Genomic DNA, 26948 nt, shown 5'->3' with positions numbered 1-26948 from the left:
TTTCAAACTACAGTATATCATTGTCGAAGAAAAGGATTTTTTCTGCAGTAAAGTAAACATGTTTACTCGATTTGTATTGTGCGTTCTTCCCTTGGTTTATGCTAGTAGCGGTGAGTAAACAAAAAATTGTATTACTGAAACTTGTTACGGTCTTATAAAGCCATGTTTTTAATCATGATTATTCTATTGGACTGGTTGGCCGAGTGGTAACGCACTTGCGCTCGGAAGCGAGAGGTTGCGAGTTCGACCCTGCGTCAGGGCGTCAAGGCCGTCCTTAATTGAGCCCGTAGTCGACCACACGAAGCTTCGCGAAGTCTTTATACCAAAAACCCGCAGCTACGGCGTGATACTTTGACCCCAACATCGCTTCTCAAGTTTTGACATGCGAAGCTTCGCCGTAGCTCGCAACGAAGTTGGTTTTTTTTGTAAGAAGAGTGCTTTTCGATTCAAGATGGACGACGAAATCAGACTTAATACCATAATGAAGAATGCATTTATCGACTTTGGTTGACCCAAAGTACAAGAACTAACCTCCTACCTGTATTATTTCATACTGCGATGCATTGACATGTCGAATGAAACTCGAAATCCCAGCGCTCACGCCAACTGGTCCCGGCCGTGCTCAGTCAACGAAATAGAACACATACAATTAACTTACGTCATCATCAAGTACGTAAAGTACAATTTAAGTACTCAGAAAGAAGCACACCACGCGCTGGTCGAGACTACGCGCATTTGAGACGCCAAGACATGAAAAGATAACTCTCTTTTCCGCCATAGTGCCTTCCCTTGGACTGCGACGAAGTCTAGTTCCGGTAGCTTCGCGAAGTGAGCTACGCGTAGTCGACTTCGTCCAATTAAGGACCGGCTTCAGCAATTTTCTCCCCCCTTTCCTAACCTGGGTGGTGGGTTCAAGTGCTAGTCTTTCGGATGAGACGAAAAACCGAGGTCCCTTCGTGTACACTACATTGGGGTGTGCACGTTAAAGATCCCACGATTGACAAAAGGGTCTTTCCTGGCAAAATTGTATAGGCATAGATAAAAATGTCCACCAAAATACCCGTGTGACTTGGAATAATAGGCCGTGAAAAGTAGGATATGCGCCGAAATGGCTGCGATCTGCTGGCCGATGTGAATGCGTGATGTATTGTGTAAAAAAATTCCATCTCACACGGCATAAATAAATCCCTGCGCGATATAAATTGCATAAAATAAAAATAAAAATAAATAAATAAATCCCTGCGCTTAGAACTGTACCCACGGAATACGCGCGATATAAGCCTCATATTGATTGATTGATTGATATTATTTGCTGTACGTTTTATTGCTTATATACGTACCTGCCGTATAACAGCGCATCGATTTTTTTTCTTTTTCTTAGACTTTATTTTGTGGGTTGTTTTTTTTGGTGGTGGTGGGGTATCTTGTTGCTCGTAACATTAACACGAGTTTAACATTAAAAAAAAAGAAAATTATTTAGTTTAAATTTGTCTCTTTTAAACAAAAATTATTATTATCATTATTATTTTTATTTATTAATTTTTGTTTTTACAATTATTAGTATTAAGTCAGTCAGTGTGTACGTGCGTGAGTGCGTGAGTGCGTGAGCACTGACACGTGTTTTGTAAAAAAAACAAGTTCACGCAATCTTGCAAAATACTTATCTGTTTACTTACATCTTGAACTGATCTTGATCCTTGAACCATGTATGTAAACTTTGACATTGTCATTTTACATCGGAATCAATCTCCAATTTCTCTTGGAATCAAAATTGCAAATATTTTTCTGTGTTAAACGACTGTACAAGTGGAGCTAAGAAAAGGGTTTATTAAAATAGTATGCAGTCAAAAGTAAGCTTACATTAAGAAAGAGTACGTAATGTACCATGTACCAGTATGTTCTTATTTTAATTTTGTTATTACTTGATATTTTGTCTACAAGTTTATGATGTTAATCTCATCCGTGACCTCGTGGCAGACATCGTCTGGTTGTTGTTAGTCCGTGTACTTAGACAAATGTTGGCTGTTATTTTATATCTTAATGAAACTGCAAATAATATCTCCAGATGGTTTTTTTCTCTCCATTGTCTTTTTTTTTAGATAAATGTCTTTGATGACGTCATATCCGGCATTTTGTGAAAGTTGAGGCGGCACTGTCACAAACTTACACACCGCGGAAAGGGTCAAATGATCGAGCAAAAGGATCGTGCTGTTTCGGAAAATCATGGAACGGGTTAGCACAAAGAACGAATCTAGAAAGTAAAGTAAGTAGATTACATGTTCTGGTGCGGCGTGAAGGAGCATGAAATATCAAGAGAAGTAAACAAAACATTCTTCTTGTGTAGTTAAAATTACTGTTTGAAAAGTGTTTGGCGCGAAGCGTTCGTCTGCAACAGATCTAGATGTGCCACTTTCAGGTAACGTCATCAAATCTAGTTTTTACGTCACGCGTTTGAGCCGAGATCTGCAGTCTTGGTAAACAACGTATGATTTGGAACATTGGAGAAAAAAAGTGAGTCACGGGTGACTATCTACACGTACACGTATTTGCCACAAAAATGTGAACTCCAGACTGTGTGCCGGTAAAATTCCGGTTCCACTTTTTGTCGGCACCGGATCCAGTAAAAGGATCGATCCTTTTGATCGATCCTTTTGATCGATCGTTTGACCCTTTCCGCGCGTCGGGCGGAAAGGGTCAAACGCAAAAGGATCGATCCTTTTGATCGATCCTTTTGATCGATCATTTGACCCTTTTCGCCTTCCATAGTGCAGTGCGTTCAGTTTCATTCTGTGAGTTTGACAATTTGACCTTAAATGCATGAATTTTGCTTCACGCGACTTGTTTTTGTGTTGTTTAAAAAATAAAATAAAATAAATTTTTTTACCACAATGCACTTCAGCCAAAGGACAAAGCTAGGACGCGTTGCATTTTGTGTGTGGGGTATTCCCTCAAGGAAAGTGGTGGATAACGTACGTGCAGCGACAGAATCGCGCTACCTTTTTTTTTCCATTGTGCATGCGTGTATTCCAAGCCCTGAGACTTCGCGGTGAGCTACGTACCTGACCCGCGGTCTCGAATAGCAGCTAGCATCTGCTGAAGGGACATTAAAACCCAAAAACCAACGTACCTGACCCTTGTTGTTGTTGTTGTTGTTGTTGTTTTGTTTTGTTGTTGTTGTTGTTGTTGTTGTTGTTGTTGTTGTTGTTCTTGTTTTTGTTGTCATTGTTGTTGTTATCGTCGATAATGTCACTGTTATCAATTTCTCATTGCAACCTGTTAGCTGCAGTCCACTTCAGTGAGAGGGTAGAGCTAGGACGTGTGTCATCGCCCGTGGTGAATGAGACTTCTGGACTAGCGGCCAGTCGTGTCCACCCCGGCATTTTCTACGGACACAATGACCACGGAGGCATGAACCGCGTTTTTGCCATGGACCCCGCCACTGGAGAGGTCAAGGCCACACTGAACATAGCTGGCGTGCAGAACTACGACTGGGAGGATGTGTGCGTTGGCACTTGTGGACAGGTCAGTGTGTGTGTGTGTGTGTGTGTGTGTGTGTGTGTGTGTGTGTGTGTGTGTGTCTGTTTGAAAAGCATTTAAAAAAAACTTCTGAATGGATGCATGTCTTTTCTTTTTACATTTAGTCAAGTTTTGATTTTTTAATGAAATAGTACATTTTGCAGGTGTTGAATTTAAGCCGTTTTCCATTTTGACTTATTTTATTTTATTTTATTTTATTTAATATGTTTTGCAGTAGCTTTATCTTTTTTTGACTCACATGCGAAGCAAAAGTGAGTCTATGTACTCACCCGAGTCGTCCGTCCGTCCGTCCGTCCGGAAAACTTTAACGTTGGATATTTCTTGGACACTATTCAGTCTATCAGTACCAAATTTGGCAAGATGGTGTATGATGACAAGGCCCCAAAAAACATACATAGCATCTTGACCTTGCTTCAAGGTCAAGGTCGCAGGGGCCATAAATGTTGTCTAAAAAACAGCTATTTTTCACATTTTTCCCATTTTCTCTGAAGTTTTTGAGATTTAATACCTCAGCTATATATGATATATAGGGCAAAGTAAGCCCCATCTTTTGATACCAGTTTGGTTTACCTTGCTTCAAGGTCAAGGTCACAGGAGCTCTTCAAATTTGGATTGTATACATATTTTGAAGTGACCTTGACCCTGAACTATGGAAGATAACTGTTTCAAACTTAAAAATTATGTGGGGCACATGTTATGCTTTCATCATGAGACACATTTGGTCACATATGATCAAGGTCAAGGTCACTTTGACCCTTATGAAATGTGACCAAAATAAGGTAGTGAACCACTAAAAGTGACCATATCTCATGGTAGAAAGAACCAATAAGCACCATTGTACTTCCTATGTCTTGAATTAACAGCTTTGTGTTGCATGACCTTGGATGACCTTGACCTTGGGTCAAGGTCACATGTATTTTGGTAGGAAAAATGTGTAAAGCAGTTCTTAGTGTATGATGTCATTGCTAGGTTTAGCTGAAGGTCAAGGTCATGTAAAGGTCAAGCATGTGAGCCGTATGGGCTTTGCCCTTCTTGTTTGGTATTCTTATGATTTTTTGTTGCAGGGTGAAAGTGGATCGTGCCTGTACATCGGAGAGCTCGGGGACCACCACGGGGACGGGTCGTTGAGACTGATCTACAAGGTCCGGGAGCCCGCCGTCCTGCAAGACACCACGCTGCCTCTTGTCGATACCCTGAGATTCACGTCAGTACACCAGATCAAGTAACGAAGGGACACAAGCACTTACAATATGAGTCATTGTCATCAATGTCACGACTTTTTCATTCATAACGAGTTGGGAGTCTCCGGCCTCGGTTGTTAACTATCAAACAGAATATGATATGCCCCCTTCGGACCGACAAAAAGGCAGGCCTGTCAACAACACAACCCAACAAACAACTTAGGCCCCCCAAAAAATAGGTCTGTTTACGGTAACCCGACCGACCCTATTTTTTTCGCGCGACCCTAGACTTTTTTTTGGCATTTGGGGGCGGAAAAAAAAGGAAAAAAAAAAAGAAAAACAATCTTGGTTTTTTTGCAAAATAACGTAAAAATATGGTTTTTTGGAGAAAAAAAATAAAAAATAAAAAATCCCGACCTACCGACCCTATTTTTTTGGCCTATGTTACCGTAAACAGACCTTTTTTTTTGCCTTATATGGTAGTATGCTGGTGAGCGGATGGAATAAGACTTCTGTTCTGGCACTTGAGACGATAAAATAAAACTTACACCTGTTTTATGCTCACTTACTGCCGTCTTGTGTTGTGAGGCTTATATCGCGCGTATTCCGTGGGTACAGTTCTAAGCGCAGGGATTTATTTTTTTATTTTTTTATTTTAATTTTATGCAATTTATATTGCGCACATATTCAAGGCACAGGGATTTATTTATGCCGTGTGAGATGGCATTTTTTTTTACACAATACATCACGCATTCACATCGGCCAGCAGATCGCAGCCATTTCGGCGCATATCCTACTTTTCACGGCCTATTATTCCAAGTCACACGGGTATTTTGGTGGAAATTTTTATCTATGCCTATACATTTTTGCCAGGAAAGACCCTTTTGTCAATCGTGGGATCTTTAACGTGCACACCCCAATGTAGTGTACACGAAGGGACCTCGGTTTTTCGTCTCATCCGAAAGACTAGCACTTGAACCCACCGCCTAGGTTAGGAAAGGGGGGAGAAAATTGCTAACGCCCTGACCCAGGGTCGAACTCGCAACCTCTCGCTTCCGAGCGCAAGTGCGTTACCACTCGGCCACCCAGTCCCCCAGAACGAACGACATTTACAGGGCTGGGTACAGAGTACAGTGGAACCCGTGTTTTAAACCTGAGAAAATCAGGTCTTCAAAAGGAGAAAGTCTTCAAATAAAAAATGTATAGACTATATGAACAGAAAACTGGGAGCGATGGTGGTGGAGGGAGGGGTGGGGGGTAAGGTCCACTGTTTTTGCCTCTCGGAGATCCAGGCTTGTGACATGCGCAGTCAGTTGCCGCAAGCGGGATAAGGACGGAAAGGAGTTTGTCGCAGAGTATTCTGTCGCAGTTTGTCACAAAAGCAGCCAACGGTATCGCACAAATATTACAAAGATGTAAGGGGCAAGTACTCAGTCCTGTTTTATGCTCACTTACTGCAGTCTTGTGTTGTGAGCGTTTAGGTCCCTTTGTTATCTGTTGAAATGTTCATTCGCTCGGCTTCCTGGCGAGTGGGCGAAAACTGATAAGTTTATTGTGATATTTGTTTGTCTGTTCACTTAAAAGACCGTTGGGTTGACATATTTGTGACTGTAACGTAATTTTGTCACTATAAACGTTCGAACAACTTACCTTTCTTGTTTTTTGATTCTGAATTTTGGAACGTTGGCAGTCTCTTTGTTTTTTGATTTGTTGAAATGAGCCCTTTCGCCTGATTTGGTTGTGATTCTCACGTACGTCAGTAAACGCTCAGTCGTGGATTTTGTCATAAACCCTTTCGATTAGATTTGGGCTAAAATTGAGACCTGTGTTGGGGTACACAAAGCGAAACCGGGTGCCACCCTGATGGGTGGTACGCAGCCGTGTGGTCGGATTGGCTGAAACTGAGATTTAATGTGATTTAAACCAATCAGACTCTGCGGCTTGTTTCCCACCTAGTTGGGATGCACCCAGTTGCGCTTCGATCGTGCCCCTCGGCCCAGGAGCCGGTTTCATGGACTCGCAGTGTTCACACTGACAATCGGAAAACAGTTTCGTCACACGACTGCAGTTGTCCGAACGCGGTGCTGGGGGAGGGCAGCATTATAATCCGGTGTAGGATCCGGTCCGGTCCCCCCTCTGAAGTAGTCCCCCGGGGGACCAATTCGTGGCAAAAACTGCTCTATAATGCCCCCACCTTAGACATCCAGGCTCGTTTTTCTTAGGAATTCAAGCCATTTTCAATCTATATCTTCGTCCGGTATTATGTAGTGCACAGACAGCAATCTCTTTGTTTGACTATATTTTGCAGAAAATAAAATAGATCTGATTTATAATGCCGTTCAAAAGAAAAATCACATGAAATAAAATGAATAATAAATAAATACTGATAAGAAGAAATGAAACCAGTCTCTGATTCTTTCCTTTCTTTTCTCTAAAATTGCTGGTAACATTACTAACATTGTAACAAGAAAAACGAGGCTGGATGTCTAAGGGGGGACCATTATAGAGCAGTTTTTGCCACGAATTGGTCCCCCGGGGGACTACTTCAGAGGGGGGACCGGACCGGATCCTACACCGGCACCTCCATGTGCGAAGAAACACAGTCGTCCGACTGAAATCTTTGTCATGAAACCCGATTTCGTTGCATAACTGCATTTGACTCGGAATCAAAAAAACAATAAAGGTAGGTTGTTGGAACGATTGTTATTGACAAAACAATACATTCACAGATATATCGACCCAGCGGTCTTTACAGTGCACAGACAAAACAATGAGTAACGAGAACTTAGCTTGATCGAATGTGTCAGCCAAGGGCGGATCTGGGGGGGGGGGGGGGTTACACGGGCTACGTAACCCCCCCCCCACCCCCCCAATAAAGAGGATGCACCAGATAGCTCTATTTTGCTTCTTTGGATAAAAAAAAATTCCGGGGGGGCATGCCCCCGGACCCCCCTAGAGGCTTAGGCGCCTTCGGCGCCGTCAACTTGTATCTTCGCAGTCATTTTGTAACCCCCCCCCCCTCCAAAGTGAATTGATCCGCCCTTGTCAGCCGCTTGTTGGAAAAGTCCTAAGCGAATGGATTCTACTCGTTCAACTGCAGTTGACAGACTGTGTTGCTGGCCAATGAAACCTGCCCCATGGCTCGCTCAGCGTGTTCGTGTATTTTCACATTTACTCGGCAGCATCTTGAAACTCCCATGTATGCCCATGAGTCTTTTTAAGGACCGGCTCCTATCGTGGGTTCTAACCACTTAGATAGTCCTACGAGGTTAGTTTTTTTCTGTTGCTGTACGATACCAACCCTAACATTCGTATTCTTTAACATTTGTATCAGTTTGTCGTCAGAATAAGCCACGCCATTTTCTTTAACACGAGTATGTGTTCTCTTGTTTACATGCAGCCCAGTGGCGGATTTAGGGGGGGGGGCTAAGGCGGCCCAGGCAAAAAAAAAGAAAAAAAAGAGAGAGAGAGAGAGAGAGAGAGAGAGAGAGAGAGAGAGAGAGAGAGAGAGAGAGAGAGAGAGAGAGATGATTAAATGACAGTTTCTGAGCTCAGGTCTAGATTGCAGCATTTGGCTTCCTTGAAAAAAACAAATTCGGGGGGGGGGGGGGGATGCCCCCGGACCCCCCTAGCATGTTCGTCAATTAGGGCGCAAACCTCAAGTTTGTGCAAAAAAGTTTGGGTGGGCCCCCCCTTCCTTAAGATCCTGGATCCGCCCTAGCAGCCTGACATTAATTGGGCGAAGTCGACCTCGGGAAGTTTACTTTACGAAGCTTGGTGCACGAAGCTTTGGCACTGAATTTTCGGTGAAAGATTTCTCAAAGTGTTCGCAAAGTCATTTTCAGGCTCAATGAAGGACAACCTTGACACTTAACCTAACACCTGAAATCTTGCTACCGTTTTTCTTAATTAAACGAAAACAACCCGTTATATGTTACTTCAGATGGAACGAGCAAGACGCCGAGTCTCTGATGATCGACCCCAGCGGGGACCTGTACATCATCTCCAAGCTGCATGGCGGGGACTCTCTCTTCGCCAAACTGCCCCGCTCCGGCTGGGGTGCATCCACCCCAGTCCCCATCCCCAGCCACGACACCGTCCGTCTGGATCTCAACACCTACAGCAACGACCCACAAGGAGCCGACCTCTCCCCCAACGGCAGGATGCTGCTGGTGAAGGAGGAGCATGGTCTGGTGTTCTACGCCTTCTCGGACAACATGAACTACGTCAGTGAACTCGCGGGGATGAGGCCGACGTCGGTTGGCACCTACGTCAGAAGGAAGTCTGGAGAGGCCGTGGCGTGGAACGTCAACGGTACTGGCTTCTACACGCTGCCTGAGGGAGAGCATCAGGTCTTTAACTTCTACACTATCTCGGGAGCCCCGGACGGCCTCGTTGGGTAGAGGGCGAACCAAGAACACATTCTTTTTAGGCACAGGCATGGAGACAGACATAGAAAAAGACGCAAGCAACTTGATAATTTCTACTCTCATCATATTCTCTCGCCATTGGCTTCTACACTATTTCTGAGGACGAGGGTGGCATAGTTGGGGTAGAGAGTGAAACAATAACAAATTCTTATAGTCACAGACATAGAGACAGACATAGAAAAAGAAGTAAGCAACTGAATCATCTCTACTCTCATCATACTCTCGCATCATTGACTGCTGCACTGTTTTTGATGCTGAGGGTGGCATAGTTGGGGTAGAGAGTGAAACAAGAACAAATTCTTATAGGCAAAGACATGGAGACAGACATAGAAAAAGAAGTAAGCAACTGAATCATCTCTACTCTCATCATACTCTCGCATCATTGACTGCTGCACTGTTTTTGATGCTGAGGGTGGCATATTTGGGGTAGAGGGTGAACCAAGAACAAATTCTTACAGGCAAAGACATGGAGACAGACATAGAAAAAGACGTAAGCAACGACTCAATCATCTCTTCTCTCATCACACTCTCTCGCCATTGACTGCTGCACTGTTTCGGAGGCTGGGGGTGGCATAGTTGGGCAGATAGTGAAAGAAGCGGAACAAATGCAATGGGCAATGACTTAGAAACAGACATAGGAAAAAGACTTAAGCCACTTAATCATTCCTACTCTCATCACACTCTCTCATCATTGACTACTGCACTGTTTCGGAGGCTGAGGGTGGCATAGTTGGGTAGATAGTGAAACAATGAGAACAACGCATACGAAATAGACATCCAGGTATATATATATATATTGACATAGCTAACCATATTGTCCAATGCAAAGGGCTAAATAATAAAGAGGTTTGAATTCCACACCACACTCGTGGGCTAAGGACGGTATTGTTAGGTAAGTAGAGAGTTAAACAAAGGTACAGAGATACAAATATTTGCTGTGGAGCTATACATAGCCAATTTTATTATCTCAAAGGGCCACTGCTACAACATGTCGGGCGCTGAGGAAGGTACAGTTGGGTAGAGTGTCAACACGTACAAACACTTATACACGTAATATGATTTATTGTCCATACAATTAAACAATGGATGTAAAAAAAAAAGTGTGGTTCATCTGCTCTTAAAACAACCAAACAACATATGACAACAACCCTTAACATAAAAACATTAAAAAAAACCACCACGAAGTACTCCAGACAGGCACGTGTGCACACAACCATACTACCCCCAGACTTTGACATAGACATAGCCATTTTCTTATCTTCAGGGCTGCATGCCATTTGCTATGACATACTAATTATTTTGGAGTATTTTTGTATTAAAATAATGTGATCACCTGATTTTTTTTCGCAGTAAGTATACCCCCCCCCCACACACACACACACACACACAAAGAAACAAAAAGAAACAGAAAAACAGTGCTAGAATACATTACAAATTAAACACAAAAGTAAACCAAACGCGAAGCGAAGCAAAACTGTTTTAATACGCAGGATTGTTGCCAAAGAAATGTATGTAAAGCTCAACTGCTGCTAAGATGTCTTTGTCATGTTTGGTAAAGAGACTGACTTTTGAGTTAAACGTCCTCTAGGTATTGGAAAAAAACTGAGAATAAAGTGTGATATTTTGACACGAACACGCTGTCTTCTTCGAAAGTCCAGCATTATTATTTGGCTTGTCTCGTCAAAGTATCGAGATACATATAATTTTGACACGAACAAGCTGTCTTCTTCGAAATCCAGCATTATTATTTGGCTTGTCTCGTCAAAGTATCGAGATACATATTTTGACACGAACAAGCTGTCTTCCTCGAAAGTCCAACATTATTATTTGGCTTGTCTCATCAAAGTATCGAGATACATATTTTGACACGAACAAGCTGTCTTCCTCGAAAGTCCAACATTATTATTTGGCTTGTCTCATCAAAGTATCGAGATACATATTTTGACACGAACAAGCTGTCTTCTTGGAAAGTCCAGCATTATTATTTGGCTTGTCTCATCAAAGTATCGAGATACATATTTTGACACGAACAAGCTGTCTTCCTCGAAAGTCCAGCATTATTATTTGGCTTGTCTCGTCAAAGTATCGAGATACGCTGTTAACGCTGAGACATAAGTATCTTGCCGAACCTTGGATTTGATCTGCTTATAAAACAAGCTACTCGCCATATTTGAGCTCAAGTGACCCCAGAGTACCAGAGATACAGTCCCCAGTCCCCAGTCGACAATCAACTAGACTTTCAAACTTCCACAAGAGCGAAACCTAAGTATAGCCGGGCTATAAATAGCCGGCGGCTACAACAATATAAAATCTACTCAGTACGAGGTGACATTGTTATTCCCCGTTAGTTCGGTTTCATACACATGTTTTATTTTTCTACGTGGCTTTCACAGAAGTCACGCATACGCTCGATATCGTATCGAAACAGCTCGTGGAACTAAGAAACCTAGTTCTGTCAAATCCAAAAACAAAGAGACTGCCAACGTTCCAAAATTAAGTTTAATTGATTCATTCGCTCGGCTTCCTGGCGAGTGGGCGAATACTGAATTTCATGAAGATAAGTTTAGTGTGATATTTGTTTGTTTGTTCACTTAAAAGACCGTTGGGTCGATATATTCGTGACTGTAACGTAATTTTGTCAATAACAACGTTCCAACAACTTACCTTTCTTGTTTTTTGATTCTAGTTCTGTCAGTAACAGAAAGGTCATGATTAGTTTCAAGGGAATCGTACAGCATACGAACGAAGCGCTCGAAAGAAAAATGCTGTAGAGTTCGTAGCCTCGTGAATGTGTAAAGTTATATTTTCCCACAATTGCCAAAACACGCAGTGCTTTCTTGCATATGATTTTACCAGAAGAAAACTCAACTTGGGTACATTGTGTGTAGTGATTGTGTTTCAACCAGTAGCATAATTTACAAACAAACTTAATATACAGACAGACCATGGTGACATTATTTGTAAATGTTCTTTGTGCATCATGGTTTGTATATCTGTTCAGTTCATAAGGCGATGCATAGGCGGGCGCTGTGGCGGGGTGGTAAGACGTCGGCCTCTTAATCGGAAGGTCGAAGGTTCAAATCCCGGCCGCGGCCGCCTGGTGGGTTAAGTGTGGAGATTTTTCCGATCTCCCAGGTCAACTTATGTGCAGACCTGCTAGTGGCTTATCCCCCTTCGTGTGTACACACATACATACACCACGACCCTCGTCTCGATTCCCCCTCTGGACCAAGTGCGCACGGAAAAGATCCTGTAATCCATGTCAGAGTTCGGTGGGTTATAGAAAGACGAAAATACCCAGCATGCTTCCTCCGAAAGCGGCGTATGGCTGCCTAAATGGCGGGGTAAAAACGGTCATACACGTAAAATTCCACTCGTGCAAAAACACGAGTGTACGTGGGAGTCTAAGCCCATGAACGAAGAAGAAGAAGAAGATAAGGCGATGCATAAAAAACCCACTATGTGTGTAAGACTGTTAAACAGAGGAAATATCTCTGTGACTACGTTCTGCCTGAACATGAATAAATAATTCTGATCCAACATAAATTTGTCTGAGATATCAAAGGACGCGAGTTTGCGCGTGCGTCTGTGCACGTTTATGTGTGTGTGTGTGTGTGTGTGTGTGTGTGTGTGTGTGTGTGTGTGTGTGTGTGTGTGTGTGTGTGTGTGTGTGTGTGTGTGTGTGTGTGTGTGTGTGTGTGTGTGTGTGTGTGTGTGTGTGTGACTGCGTGTGCTTGCGCGCGAGTGTGTGCTGGGGTGCGTGCTTTAGTATGTGCGTGTAAAAGAGGTGTGTGTGTGTGTGCGTGTGCGCGTGTGTGCGTGTGTGTGTGTGTGTGTGTGTTTTAGTATGTGTGTGTGTTTTAGTGTGTGTGTGTGTGTGTGTATACGTGCGTGCTTGCGTGCGTTCCTGTATGCCTCCATGCATACCTGCCTGCGCGCGCGCGCGCGTGTGTGTAAGTGTACGTACCCGCGAGAACGTGTATGTGTTCGTGTATGACAATTTATTGTTAAGATAAGTAATAATCTGGAATAAAGCAAAACGACAAGAAGAAAATATAAATGGGACACAAGCAGAGAGAGTGTGGCCGGAGAGGGTGGTTCATTTTCCAGCGCATCCCATCCTCTTTCCATTACATTGTACAGTCAGATCCTCACATTTTGTTTGTTTGCCGTTTATTATTTAACTAAAAACAGAAACGAATGTCATGGGCATCACAAAGTTCACCGATTTATTAGGATACGTATACTCCTGTGCCGTGCACATGTTTACAAAGACGCACACATAAACAAACTTAAAAGTGATAGAAAAGTTGAGGAGCAAACAAAAGAAAAAGTCCGGACAATACTGTCAAAAATAGAGCAAGGACGTTGGCCAAGCAGGGTCCTGCATGTTTATCTTGCTGGAACAATGAAAAGTAAGGAGTACCTCGGATTGAGGACAAATTCATGCCAAAGCCTGTCACGTTGGCTTTGTTTTTAGGTTAGCTCATCAGCCTTGTACGATTTGAGGACAATTGCCAGAAGTCAACTCTGAACTGTATCGAAAGCAGAAATTAAGACCCACTTTTGCTTATCAGTAAACTTCGTTTTACGATATATATTTTGCATACTCGATCAAACCTTTTTCGGTATGATTTGACCTCTGTGTACTTGTTTCAAATAAATCCTGACATCTAAAGATTAGGCAGACACAGAAACGATGTTTAAAAAGGAATTCTGCTACTTCCAGGTCTAAGCACAGAAAACATCTCAAGTCACGTCCGTTGGGGAGGATTTTTCTTTTTCTGTTCTGTCCCGTTTCAATTTTGAATAGGATGTCACAATCAACGACCTTTGTGACGTTTCTGTCCGTCATATGCGCGTCATTGATTGTGACGTCAGCATGGGACCCTGACGCAGGGTTGGCCAAGTCTCTGACGAAAGCGAGCGGTGTCCGAGTTGTAGCGTCATCCAACCAAGACCAAGCGGCGCAGGTCAACGACGGTGATGACAACACGCATTGGACCTCGCACGGGTGCATGCCGATCGGCTTTTACCTGGCCAATCCACTGACCAATGTCCTGTACCGGGCCTGTCAGGATGGACGATGCTCCTCGTCTTCCTCAGGTACTTGTTGTTGTCGTCTCTTGTTGTAATGAAGTTCAAACATTTTCTGTTTTCTCCTCTAGTGGTCAGTATACCCTTTGTGGTGCCCGTGTTGTATCTTATTGATTTACTCATCCTTAGTCATGAAAAGGAACAGTCGTTGAAAAATAGAAAAAAAGAAAGAAAGTAAGAAAGAAAAGACAAGTCGCGTAAGGCGAAAATACATTTAGTCAAGCTGTCGAACTCACAGAATGAAACTGAACGCGCTGCATTTTTTCAGCAAGACCGTGTACTCGAGCATCGTCAAGTCCACCGCTCGTGGCAAAGGCAGTGAAATCGACAAGCCAGAATAGTGCGGTATTGGTTGCGCTGAGCAGGATAGCACGCTTTGCTGTATCTCTATCTTTTTAACTTTCTGAGCTAGTTTTTAATCCAAACATATCATATCTATATGTTTTTGGAATCAGGGACCGACAAGGAATAAGAGGAACTTGTTTTTAAATCGATTTAGGAAATTTTATTTTATTCATAAGTTTTATATTTTTAATTTTTAGAGCTTCTTTTTAATCCGAATATGACATATTTATATGTTTTTGGAATCAGAAAATGGTGAAAAATAAGATGACATTGTTTTTGGATCGTTTTATAAAAATATAATGTTAATTACAATTTTCCGATTTTTAATGACCAAACTCATTAACTAATTTGTAAGCCTCCAAGCTGAAATGCAATACCAAAGTTTGGCCTTCGTCCAAAATTGCTTGGCCAAAATGTTCATTGAAAAATGAGGGTGTGACAGTGCCGCCTCAACTTTTACAAAAGCCGGATATGACGTCATCAAAGACATTTATCCAAAATAAGAAAAACAGGTCTGGGGATATCATTCCCAGAAACTCTCATGTAAAGTTTCATGAAGATCGGTCCAGTAGTTTACTCTGAATCGCTCTACATACACACACACACACACACACACACACACACACACACACACACACACACACACACACACACACATACACCACGACCCTCGTCTCGATTCCCCCTCTGGACTAAATGTAAAAAGAGAAAGAAAATAGAAAGAAAGAAAGAAAGACAGAAAGAAAGAAAGAAAAGGTACGTGTCAGTTGACAGATTTTTTTAGTACATTGCCCTTGCGGGGGTTACCACATAACTTAACAAGAACGTTTCAAAGACTGCGAGATCCGCAAAGGAAAATAAATGCACATTAACAGAACCACCCAGCAACCGAAACTGTCCTTATCGTTGTCATTGTTGTTGTGGTTGTCCTTGTCATGGTAGATTTTGACAATGTTGTGAATATTTTGTTGTTGCTGACGTCATTGTTGTTTTATCGCCGTCGTTGTTATCACCGTCGTTGTCATTATCAATATCGTTGTCGTCGTTGTGATGATTGCAGCCAGCAGCCAGCTGGGCCAGGCGACTGACGGCAGCGTATCCTCAGAGTTCCAGGTCAAGGTGTCCGGAGGAACCGCTCAGTTCACCGTCACGCTTCCCTCACGCCAAAACCTGCGTGAACTCACCATCAAGGGAGCTTTTCACGCAGACACGCAGGTCGTCCTTGTGGATGGCTCTAATGAAAAGGTATGAGAAACAAAGGGAAGTAAGCGCTTAAAATCTCGACAAAGGGACGTAAGCGCTTAAAATTAAGATGTTATTGATATGGTAGTCTTTTATTTCTTATCAATGCAAACTTGTGCAATTGTTTATAAAGTGTTGTTGAAAGAGGTTTAATGTTTTTAAAATTTTTTTTTTTTAAAGAGGATCGTGAATAGAATGAGCATGAGCATCATTCACGTGGACTCGTTGTAATGGCTTCTATCTGATGATCCATACACGTCTCCTGCCCTATTTCAAATTTTTCAGAGAGAGAGAGAGAGAGAGAGAGAGAGAGAGAGAGAGAGAGAGAGAGAGAGAGAGAGAGAGAGAGAGAGACAGACAGACAGACAGACAGACAGACAGACAGACAGACAGACAGAGACAGCGACAGCGAGACAGAGACAGAGCGAGAGACAGAGAAAATTTGGCTTGTTGGACGGACGGATAGTTTTAAGCTGTTACGAAAAACTTTGCTTCATGTGGAATTTGTTTTAGGTGGTAGGAACACTAACATCCTCAGACAATTATAAAATGACTGACGTCAACGTGACCTTGACCCCAGCTACGGCCGTGACCCTTCGTTCCTCTGGCGACATCGGTGTCTTTGAAATCGGGGCCGTGGGGCAGGCAGGTTGCCAAGAACGTGTTTACGTGGACCTCGGCGCCCCGCACCAAATTCAGGTGGTCCGTACGCGTCATTGGGCCGGCGGACACGGCGTGACGTCAAAACTGGTGGCGTCATCCGATGGTGTGACGTGGCAGGACCTCACAGACCTTGACCCCAACGCCGTGCACGCCGTAGTGACACATCTACCGAGTCCCATCACGGTGCGTTACATCGGCGTGCAGCAACAGGAAGATGAGTCCAAGTATGCGAAGGTGAGCATCAGAACAGAGCAAGGAACAGTGAAACTATACGTTAAGTTGACTAGTTGTGCGGATACATGTAATACTACCACCACCTGCTCCATCGTTTTTAAAAATTTTGTTCTCTGGCAAAAAACACACCAAGATAAGTTTCTTTTATTTGTTACAATGGGGTCCTGATTTGGCCTACATGGTCCGCTGGACCCATTAAGCAACAGTTAACTAACTAACTTGTTACAATTGATTCTTAATTACGTGTTCGTCTGTCCACTGTAAAGACCCTGTGTTGATGTACTTGTGAATGTCTGATTTCGTCACATTAAACTTCCCAACATCTTACCATTCTTGTTTATTGATTCTGTTTCTCATTGAATTTTCGTTTCTCTCAGGTATTTCTGTGGGAAATCGACGCCTATGATAACACAGGAGTGTACGGAGCTCCCCCGACCCCAAAACCCAACACTGCCAGCCTGCGCCAGATGCTGGGGGTGAACGCCATATGGGGGTGGGGGTGGGCCAAGGCCAGCAGCACCCTCTCCCCCGGCCAGGGGGCACCACTGTACGCCCCCGTGGCCAGTTACGGCCGCAGCTACCACAACCTGAACTGGGACATCCTGGATCCGGACCACAAGCCTGACTATGACCGCATGGCGCAGGTATCATGTTGTCCTGTTACTATGTCAGACCGTGTTCGTTCTGCCACTTTCTTTTTCTTTCAAAGCTTGTGACTTTTGTTTGTCTTGGTCTTTAGTGATGGTGAAGTTAGGTATCCGTATGTGTGTGTGTGTGTGTGTGTGTGTGTGTGTGTGTGTGTGTGTGTGTGTGTGTGTGTGTGTGTGTGTGTGTGTATGTGTGTGTGTGTCCGTGTGTGTGTCCGTGTGTGTGTGTGTGTGTGTGTGTGTGTGTGTGTGTTTGATTTGTGTGTTTGTGTGTGTGTGCGTGCGTGTGCTCGGGTTATTTCATATGTGTGTGTGTGCATAACATTATTGAGAGGAAATTTTCCATACTCTCTCTCTCTCTCTCTCTCTCTCTCTCTCTCTCTCTCTCTCTCTCTCTCTCTCTCGGGCCAGGGATATATTATGAATATGAAAATGGAGTTTTACTGATAAAAATAAACAAAGTTCTTTGTTAAAAATTTAAAATGTTGTTCGCGTAGCATGGTGCACAGATAGAACAGTGGAAACTGTCTTGCATCTCTTTCACAGGGTCACGGAACGGAAGCCGAGCCGTGGCTGAACTGGGACAAAGAGTACTCGCTGTGGGTCCAGGCCAACGTGTCGGTGCACGTGTCCGTGCAGTTCACAGCCAAAGCGTTCCCTGTCAGCACCTGGGATGACCCCCGCAACGCCGCAAGCCAGTACGGCAATGCCTTTGCCAAACACTTCGGATCCACACAGGGTACGAACCCGCGGCATACATTTTCAATACAGTTTTTCTGTTACAGTGGAACCCCCTTTTAAGGACCCCCAATTTAAGACTACCTCCCTTCTATGAGGGCCCCAAAGGGTTTAAAATCGTGATCGTGATTGGTGTTTTTTGACCTTTCTGTGACCGTGATTGCCGAAATTTCCATTTCTGTGATCGTGATGGGACTTTGCCCGTGATCCGTGATGACAAAAAAATCAAGTCTCGTGATCGTGATTGTCATTTGTTTTCGTGATCGTGATGGGCATTATTGCAAAGCATTTTATTTTCAACGTACATTTTTCACAGCTGTATCACTCTATGAGTATGATCCTCTATTCGTCAAGGAGCTAATCCCGATTGAAGGGAAGCAACAACACATTCAGAAATATGATTTTGACAGCGATAGCTTCCCTTTAAGAGAACCAATCACACAAAAAAGAGATCCAATCAGAAGGCGAATTGCAAAAGTCTGCCAAACTTCATCCAATGGAAGGGCTTCGTGCTAAAGTTTTGAGTGCATTCAGTCAAATTCGAATTCGAAGATCAAAAATGGCGGGCAGCGGTACTGTCATCGAACTTCTGTTATATTTTGTGGATTTAAGCCAGACCAAAGCAGGCGGCGAGAATGCCTTCCTTGGTGGAAAGGTCAGGCTACGGGTCCGTCTTTCCGAAGACGAAATGTCAAGGTATGTCATCTATCAGGGCCGGACTAGGTAAGTACTAGGGGGGGGGGGGGGGGTGTTACAGATGAGGGTCCAGGGGGCGAAGCCCCTTGGTGGGAGTCCAGGGGGAAAAGCCCCCTTGGTTGGTGTTGCAAGGGGGCTCCCCCTTGAAGCTGAACGTTTTTTGATGTTTCTGGAGGGAAAGGAAGCCTCTCCTTGAACGAAAAAGGTAAATTCGACAGCAAGCTGTATAGGCAATGAAGAAGAATTGAGATTGTAAGGACAAATGGTTACATTGGAGGGGGTGAGAGGTGCGATTTCTCCTCGGATTTCATGATGATCCAGATGCTAGAAATGTGTTTTTCATCCCAGCAACGTGGACACGCTTGGCATAGATTCTAATTGTCGCTTCTTTGCATTAAGCTTGGATTTATTTTAGCGCCTGTAAACTTATCAACAATGGGTTAAATTCAGGAACTATGGCGGGGAGACGTGCCAGTTTGGGTCACTTGATCCTCATGTCAAAGTCGACCAAAGTCATGTTCGTTGGGGATTTTGTTATTATAGACTCTACCATCACACATACATGTACTTTAAATTCAATCCACCCAATAGTTTTTGAGAAAATGGGTTTAAAAGATTTAGCTCTGGAAATGTGAAATTGTGCAAGTATATATTCATGTGTGTGAGTGAGGGTGTGGGAGTTGAATGTGTATGAGTGTATATTCCTTTACCCACCTTCATGATTCCTAGACTGACCTTTAGTCAGGATTATAGACTCTACCATCACACATACATGTACTTTAATTTCAATCCACCCAATAGTTTTTGAGAAAATGGGTTTAAAAGATTTAGCTCTGGAAATGTGAAATTGTGCAAGTATATATTCATGTGTGTGAGTGAGGGTGTGGGAGTTGAATGTGTATGAGTGCAGGGGCGGATTAGGGGGGGGGGGATTACAGGGGTTCCGGACCCCCCCCCCCCCCCGGCTGTCAAAAAACAATTAATAATTCTAACTTTAAAAGAAATAATGAATGGCTGCTGACACCAGTTGATCATGTTTAAAATCAAGGATAAGCCATACATTGTTCATAAAATAGCTAAATCTCTTCAGCTTCTGGGGGGCTAAGCCCCGCAGAACCCCCAACGGGGCCTTGCCCTGGACTACAGGTTGTAACCCGGCCCCCCCCCCCCCCTCTGGCTTAACTGCTCCGCCCCTGGAGTGTATATTCCTGTGAGTGTCTGTATGAGAGAGAGAGAGCGAAAGAAAAAACAATAAAAACAACATTCTTGTTACTGATTACAAATCATGATATGTATTTCTATGTGTGTATGAAAGAGAATTAAAAAAAATAATAAAAAAGTGCAACAGTTGTCACTTTGTGTTGAATAAACAATAGATCCAGAGGAGCGAATTACTGTGTGGTTGTGTTTACTTTGACACGTGCTTTCTGTACCTGCAACTTTTACCGTGACCGTGATTTGCCACTGGTGTTCGTGATCGTGAAAACAAAAATCAAGGTAACTGTGATCGTGAAAGCTAAAATTTCCCTTCCCGTGATCGTGATGATACCCCCCCTTTGGGGCCCTCTTCTATGGTCTAGTTTTTCTCTTTTTCTGTGAATTCACCTCCATTATAAGACTCTCTGCTGATTTTCTTCGATTTTTTTTAAAGGTCACGTGAAGGACGGTACCTTCAAAAACACACGACAGCAATTGACCCCAAAAATTGACTGACCCCAAAAATTGACTGACCCCAAAAATTGACTGACCCCAAAAATTGACTGACCCCAAAATTGACTGACCCCAAAATTGACTGACCCCAAAATTGACTTCGCTAATATTTTGTCTGTGATCATTTCAGAATGAAACAAGTGTGGAACAATGTATGGAGAAAAAATCAATCGGACAAATTTAATTACTGTACTTAATTTTGAATATGATGACATGCAAAGAAGCATATTTATAAACGATCGGAGTTGGGTCATTGGGTATCTTACCGGTCAATTACGATCACAGGATGTATTTTGGAAGTGATTTTAATCTCTGGTTTTCATTTGTTGTGATGATATGTTCCTAGTACGTTTTTCTTCAAAGAGGAAGGCAACACATCCTGGGATGCTACGTCACGCTGACTTTGTCTGTGTGAGTCGTTTTCTTTTGCTTCACTTTTCATGGACTCAAGTCTCACTGCGTGCAGGTAACGGACTGGTGAGGTCAGTCGAGGTAGGCAACGAACCCTGGGATTATCCCGCGGACTTCTACGTCAAGGTGCTTGACGGCATGGCCTCCGGGTTCAAGGCCGCTGACCCTAAGATGCTCGTGCTGCCCGGAGCCTTCCAGGCCTATGACGCAACCTCCACCGGCAACTACATCGGGACCCGTGTGACGCAACAGGTGTCCGGAAAGGTTGACGTCATCAACAGTCATCACTACAGCTGGCGGACCGCGTCTGACGGTCAGCGTGTTGCCACCTATCCTGAGGATCCTACGGGGACTTTTAACGAGGTGAGAAGGAGGAGGAGGAGAGAGAGATAGAGAGAGAGAGAGAGAGAGAGAGAGAGAGAGAGAGAGAGAGAGAGACAGACAGAGAGAGACAGAGACAGAGACAGAGACAGAGACAGACACAGAGAGAGACACAGAGAGAGACCGACAGAGACAGAGACAGATACACAGAGAGAGTCGTGAGCGTGTGTGTCTTATCCTGACACCTACTTTCGTCACTCTGGTAGGTTCGTAGCGTCATCAGATGGCGGAACACCAACACACCAGGCAAGCCGCTGTGGATGACGGAGTGGGGCTGGGACAGTCCGGGTGGAGGCCAGGAATGCACCAAGTTCCCGGAGTGCACCACAGAGGCCGCGGCCTCGGCCTACGCGGCCCGAGGCCTCTTCCTTCACTCGCGTCTGGACGTGGCCCGCTCCACTTGGTTCTTCTACGGAAACCTGGAGGAATGTGACGACCATGTTTTCTGTCGCAGCGGGCTTACTTCATCGATGTCTGTAAGTCAAATTGACTGTTTGCCTGTCATTGCTCAGTTTGTGTTATTTTCTACGACGTACTGCCCTCTTTTTCGAGGCTCAGCACTCCTGTAAACATTAAGACAATGAAAGCTAAATTTGTACATATTTTATTTTATTCCAGCTTTAAAGCATCAAAAATGGTTTTATTTACAAAGAAGCAAAGTTAAAATGGATTATTAAAGCGTTTACGGATACTACGTTAGTCAGAAATATTTTCGAGCTCTTTTTATGCAGCTAAGTACATTGTTTTTATTTGACTGACAACAGTGACATATCTTGTGAAGAGAATTTGTTCCATTGATCACTGGAAAGTAAACCATATGCATTTTCCTGTCAGCGTTGAGAAGCAGTAGATATTTTCTGTTGCTGATGTATTCTTATTACCGTTGTTCTTGCTGAAATGTAGCCCACAACCAACAACAAAAATCCTTACATTTTCTTCCTTAAACCTTTGTGTAGGCGCAGTTTCAAAAGAAGGGCCCGTACTACACCCTCGAGCATCTGCTAGAACTGCTCGGCCACACCCATTTTCTGGGCGTCGTGCAGGAAGACGACAGAGCCTACGTGTACGTCTTTGGTACCATGACCTCCTCGGGCCACAAACACACACACCTCGTTGCCTGGAGGCCCGTGGACGCTTCTGTTCCAGAGGGCGGGAGAGAAATCACCGTGTCCTTCGACTACTCGGACGAGCCTGTCCGCGCTTGGAGGTTGAGAATGGACAGTGGTCAGCAAGGCGAGACGACGTTGCCCACAGTTCACGGCCAGCGGTGGACGATGGGTATCACGGCCATGCCCACTGTCGTGCAGCTCAAGAGTTCCGGCGGTCTGATTGGTTAGGACTTGTCAGACCGTGCTCGTGTGAATGCTCTTATTGGCTAGTGATTAGATGAGAAAGTCTCCTGATGATCTGGTTGGTTAGAAAGTAGGAGTTGTATTTTGTCTGTCATCAAGTAGGGAGAAAGTCAACAGAAACTGTCATTGATTTAGACTGTTTGGAGGAGATTTCTTGGAGCAATTGTGACAAGGATTTTTGTATTGTGTTACCAATCATCCGTGCGGCCTCTTGATAATTCCATATTCACGTGTTATTCTCGTGTAAGACGTTCGTGTCCTGGGCATTTTTCCGATGTCTTCCGTTTTAGTGTTCATTAAAGTCTGTCGTTAAAAAACGTTTAAAATTTTTTTTAAATTTCTTCTGGTGATGGTTAAAAAAAAATGTTGAAGTTCCGCAAGGCAGGCCACCGAGTACGGTAGTGGCAGGATTTTATATCCGATACATTTTGTATATTGGGGCACCTCTTTCTTTCCTTTGACATACCTATTTGGGAATAGAGAAGGCCAGCCATTTAAATTATATACAACACAGATAGAAGACAGGTTGGGGTGCCGAGTGCGCAATTGCTTGAGGTAGAAGGTAATATAAACGCTTTTTTTATATCTGCGTAATTTTGGACTAAATGTATGCCAAATCAGTATTCGGCTATTCTGTTTGTTTTCTGTAATCGTTGCGGGTAAATGATCGTTTCATTAGTATCACAAGTGTTGCACTTTGTTTTCTTTAAAGTTCAGAAGTTATTTTCACACACACACACACACACACACACACACGCACGCAAGCACGCACACACACAAACGCACGCAAGCACGCACACACACAAACGCACGCACACACGCAAGCACACACACACACACAGAGAAAGCATCTCACCAACGCAACAGGGTTCTAATGACCAGGTTTATTGACAGGAATAAGTGAAACAGAGGATCATTCTTGTCAACGGAGCATCGAAAGCTACGAAAATGCACGGGGTAAAATGCAAAAACCAGCAAAATAAATCAACCTATAAACTTGTTGTCACAGTACCATTACAAAATCGATGTCTTGCCGTTAGTTTTGGAATCAATATGGCACAACATGACAAACTAGGAGTTACATGCCTGAACTGAAATCATTAAATGTATTGCTTGAAGCTGCAGTACAGTATTCAAAATTGATTATTTCTCTACTTTCATCCCCAAAGTCTTCACACAAGAATAATAATAAAGTAGTACTGAATTCAATAATAGTTCAGTATTACTGATCGTTCAAACTTCAACTTTGAAGGGCCCAGAATGTTCTGCAAGGATCCGCTTAATTTTGGGGAGGAGATCAGATTTGGAACAGATTTTCTCTTCCTTTTGAAAAATGAAGCGACAGCTAGAAATACACCAATCATGTTCTGCAATTCAGTTAAAGCGAGGGCGGGGATGTAGCTCAGTCGGTAGCGCGCTGGATTTTTCATCCAGTTGGCCGCTGTCAGCGTGAGTTCGTCCCCACGTTCGGCGAGAGATTTATTTCTCAGAGTCAACTTTGTGTGCAGACTCTCCTCGGTGTCCGAACACCCCCGTGTGTACACGCAAGCACAAGACCAAGTGCGCACGAAAAAGATCCTGTAATCCATGTCAGAGTTCGGTGGGTTATAGAAACACGAAAATACCCAGCATGCTTCCTCCAAAAGCGGCGTATGGCTGCCTAAATGGCGGGGTAAAAACGGTCATACACGTAAAAGCCGTGGGAGTTTCAGCCCATGAACGAACAAACAAACAAAAAGTTAAAGCGAAAGAGCCACAGCGTAAAACAAAAGTGCTCGACACTTCACCGCATTCAATTTTTTTAAAGACGTTTTATGACCCTCATTATACCCCCGAAACAAATTCATTTTTTTCTGTAAATATTTACAGAATAATGCCGACCACGTTTTACAACCCAGTTAAAAGCTGATGAGACGCAGCATAAAACTGAAGTGCTTAAACACGCTTCACAACATTTAATTTCTTTAAGAAGTTTGCAAGCCTAATTTATACCGCCCAGACAAAAAAGTTTTTAGAGTTCTGCAATTTTCTGTCAATAATTAGAAGATAAGGCTTAGCGCGCTACATAGCGCTCAATGTCTTGAAGTGACACCAAATTATATCACCAAGGCAAATATTATTTAGAGATCCGCGGTTTTCAGCAAATATCTAAAAAAGAAGGCATAGCACGCTTCATCGCACTCAATTTCTTCAAGATGTAAGGAACCAAATCTATACTGCCCAGGCAATTTTTTCTTCTTCAGGAATGTCGTTTTTAGTAAACGTTTACAAAAAAGATGTACAAATCTGACATTTATTTGGATGTCAAACAAAAGCTTGTCCATGATCAGATTCTCACTACTGTCCGCTAAAGTGCGTCATGCACATACTGTTCTTTGTTCGTTATTAGTTTATTAGAAAAAGATATCCTCAAAGTTTCTCAGTTGTTTTCAGCTTCGTCGGGTTCTTCTGTAGATGTTGGGGTAAAATAGCACTGCGGTATATGCAATGTGTATCATATAAAAGACCACATAGTGTGGTCACAAATATACCAAAGGTGTACTGCATGATTCCACTCCTATTATACATATCGATCAAAACTAACCTAACTGCAAATGGTTCCCAAAGAAATGACATTATTTTGTTTTACCGAAGTGAGCGAAAACAGGATAACACATTGCAAGTTTATCGATCATCAAGATTTATCTGAATCCCTTACTCAAAAGAGCTGACCGGACATAACACAGCAAGAAATATAATATCAATAAAGCATGACCTAACTCATGGTGTAAGAACAGATTACAAAAGAGTTTAAATTCAAATTCACGAAAAAACAAGCTTAGCTGTCTGGTGTAAGAAAAGGAATACAAAAGGGTAAGGAGACAGTTAGGAAATAATTCTGAAATACTCAAAGGGAAATTTGGAAAGACACCTGGAAAAGAAAGATGAAAAAAACAAACCAATTAATTTTCGTCTGCATTAATAGTAGATAATGGTCCAATCACACTGATTTAAACATCATACCGTACGATCAAAAAAAGATCCAAGCCTGAAACAGTTCGGGCTCCAAGTTTCGCTTAATTCTGAGTTAACGTTACAACTGACTTGATTTTGCAAGGGAGTGATAAGGAACCATTTTAGGTTTTTGATGTCTTTGCCATTCATAGAAAAAAAACCCGACCGTGTGACAATTGGGGACATAGGGTAGACAGAAAGTGCTGTAAGGACAAGGCACCAAACATCAAGTGACTCTGGATCTAAAACCAAGAGTATTTTCTGTCGATCCAGAATCACCTTGTTTACTTAGGATGGAGCTTTAGTGATGCAAAATGTGTCTTTTTCAACGCATTAATAGATTAATATCACATCTCTTACACAACATCACCAGACATGCGTACAGAATAGGACTCCTGGGCCACGATCATACACCAATTACAAAGGAGAAGAAAAAGATAAATGTGACCATTTGATGCCGAAGTCACAGAAAACATACACAAGTTGGGTGTACACTTGTCGAGAAGTGTAGAAAAAGGACGGGATTTGGTTTGATTGTTTCACAACGTAACCACTTGATACAGATTGTGCAGACACAGTCACATAAACAAACTTCGCCTACAGTGTTAGTATAATTATCATTAGGATTGCATCACGATTAACACAATATTGAAACACGGGGAATGCACATGCGCTTACTTTTCATTTTGTTGATCTCACATTGGTCCTTTTGCTACAGTTCCAACACATTTGCTCGTGTTCCTTGAACCGAGTTGTCTTCTTGAAAACAGTTTAAGTCAGATCAGAAAATCATCTGAAATAGCGCACCAAACTCTAACTCACACAAAACCTATAACAACATCACCAAACCGTCCAGCGATGTGTTTCTCCTCCGTAAATTGCAACTTGACATTCAACATCTTTAATCAGTGAAAGCTAAACAACAATGATACTTTTTTTGGTTACAAAAGATAAACAAGTAGGAGTAAGATATAAGTACATATACATCACATATAAAAGAGAACACATACAAAAGGTCCAACACAGCCTTGTATCACAGGAACGTTCAACTTCCCCACTGGCAGGGACTGTAGAAATGTGCTCTACCAACTGGTTAGATTCGACAAGTGGTCCTGAAATGCATGAACGGTTCCACTAGCTATCGATTCTTTCTTACTGCATAGGGCCCCTAAATGCCCAGTTCCGTATCACAGACACGCGTGAGAGACAGTGTTGTATTAGCAAGATGTTAACCCACATTGATATACGACACCAACCTGCGCATGCGCTTACAATAAACACTTTCTCCGC

General features: G+C 43.1%; 2 protein-coding genes across 2 annotated transcripts; both read left to right on the top strand.

Moving 5' to 3' along the window:
- Positions 1–12688, top strand: LOC138982864 (uncharacterized). Its single transcript, XM_070356245.1, has 4 exons — positions 1–110; positions 3281–3522; positions 4602–4741; positions 8662–12688. Exons 1-4 carry the CDS (start codon positions 59–61, stop codon positions 9119–9121), a joined length of 894 nt encoding a protein of 297 aa, XP_070212346.1. The 5' UTR covers positions 1–58; the 3' UTR covers positions 9122–12688.
- A 964-nt stretch (positions 12689–13652) lies between these two features.
- On the top strand, positions 13653–23281 carry LOC138982863 (uncharacterized). Its single transcript, XM_070356244.1, has 8 exons — positions 13653–14254; positions 15651–15835; positions 16346–16729; positions 17107–17373; positions 17923–18115; positions 20987–21294; positions 21519–21788; positions 22269–23281. The coding sequence occupies exons 1-8, from the start codon at positions 13963–13965 to the stop codon at positions 22647–22649; spliced, it is 2280 nt and encodes a 759-aa protein (XP_070212345.1). The 5' UTR covers positions 13653–13962; the 3' UTR covers positions 22650–23281.
- The last annotated feature ends 3667 nt before the right edge of the window (positions 23282–26948 follow it).

Source organism: Littorina saxatilis, linkage group LG12 (assembly GCF_037325665.1).
Source record: "Littorina saxatilis isolate snail1 linkage group LG12, US_GU_Lsax_2.0, whole genome shotgun sequence".
NCBI lineage: Eukaryota > Metazoa > Mollusca > Gastropoda > Littorinimorpha > Littorinidae > Littorina > Littorina saxatilis.
This window is presented reverse-complemented; position numbering and strand designations above follow the sequence as displayed.

What these genes read in the sequence shown, in the direction of transcription:
- LOC138982864 (XM_070356245.1), top strand. Translation starts at nt 59, where the DNA reads ATGTTTACTCGATTTGTATTGTGCGTTCTTCCCTTGGTTTATGCTAGT. An exon ending in GCGTTGGCACTTGTGGACAG is followed by an intron (nt 3,523 to 4,601) that starts GTCAGTGTGTGT and finishes TTTTTGTTGCAG; the next exon opens with GGTGAAAGTGGATCGTGCCT. An exon ending in GTCGATACCCTGAGATTCAC is followed by an intron (nt 4,742 to 8,661) that starts GTCAGTACACCA and finishes ATGTTACTTCAG; the next exon opens with ATGGAACGAGCAAGACGCCG.
- LOC138982863 (XM_070356244.1), top strand. Translation starts at nt 13,963, where the DNA reads ATGTCACAATCAACGACCTTTGTGACGTTTCTGTCCGTCATATGCGCG. An exon ending in ATGCTCCTCGTCTTCCTCAG is followed by an intron (nt 14,255 to 15,650) that starts GTACTTGTTGTT and finishes TGATGATTGCAG; the next exon opens with CCAGCAGCCAGCTGGGCCAG. An exon ending in GGCTTACTTCATCGATGTCT is followed by an intron (nt 21,789 to 22,268) that starts GTAAGTCAAATT and finishes ACCTTTGTGTAG; the next exon opens with GCGCAGTTTCAAAAGAAGGG.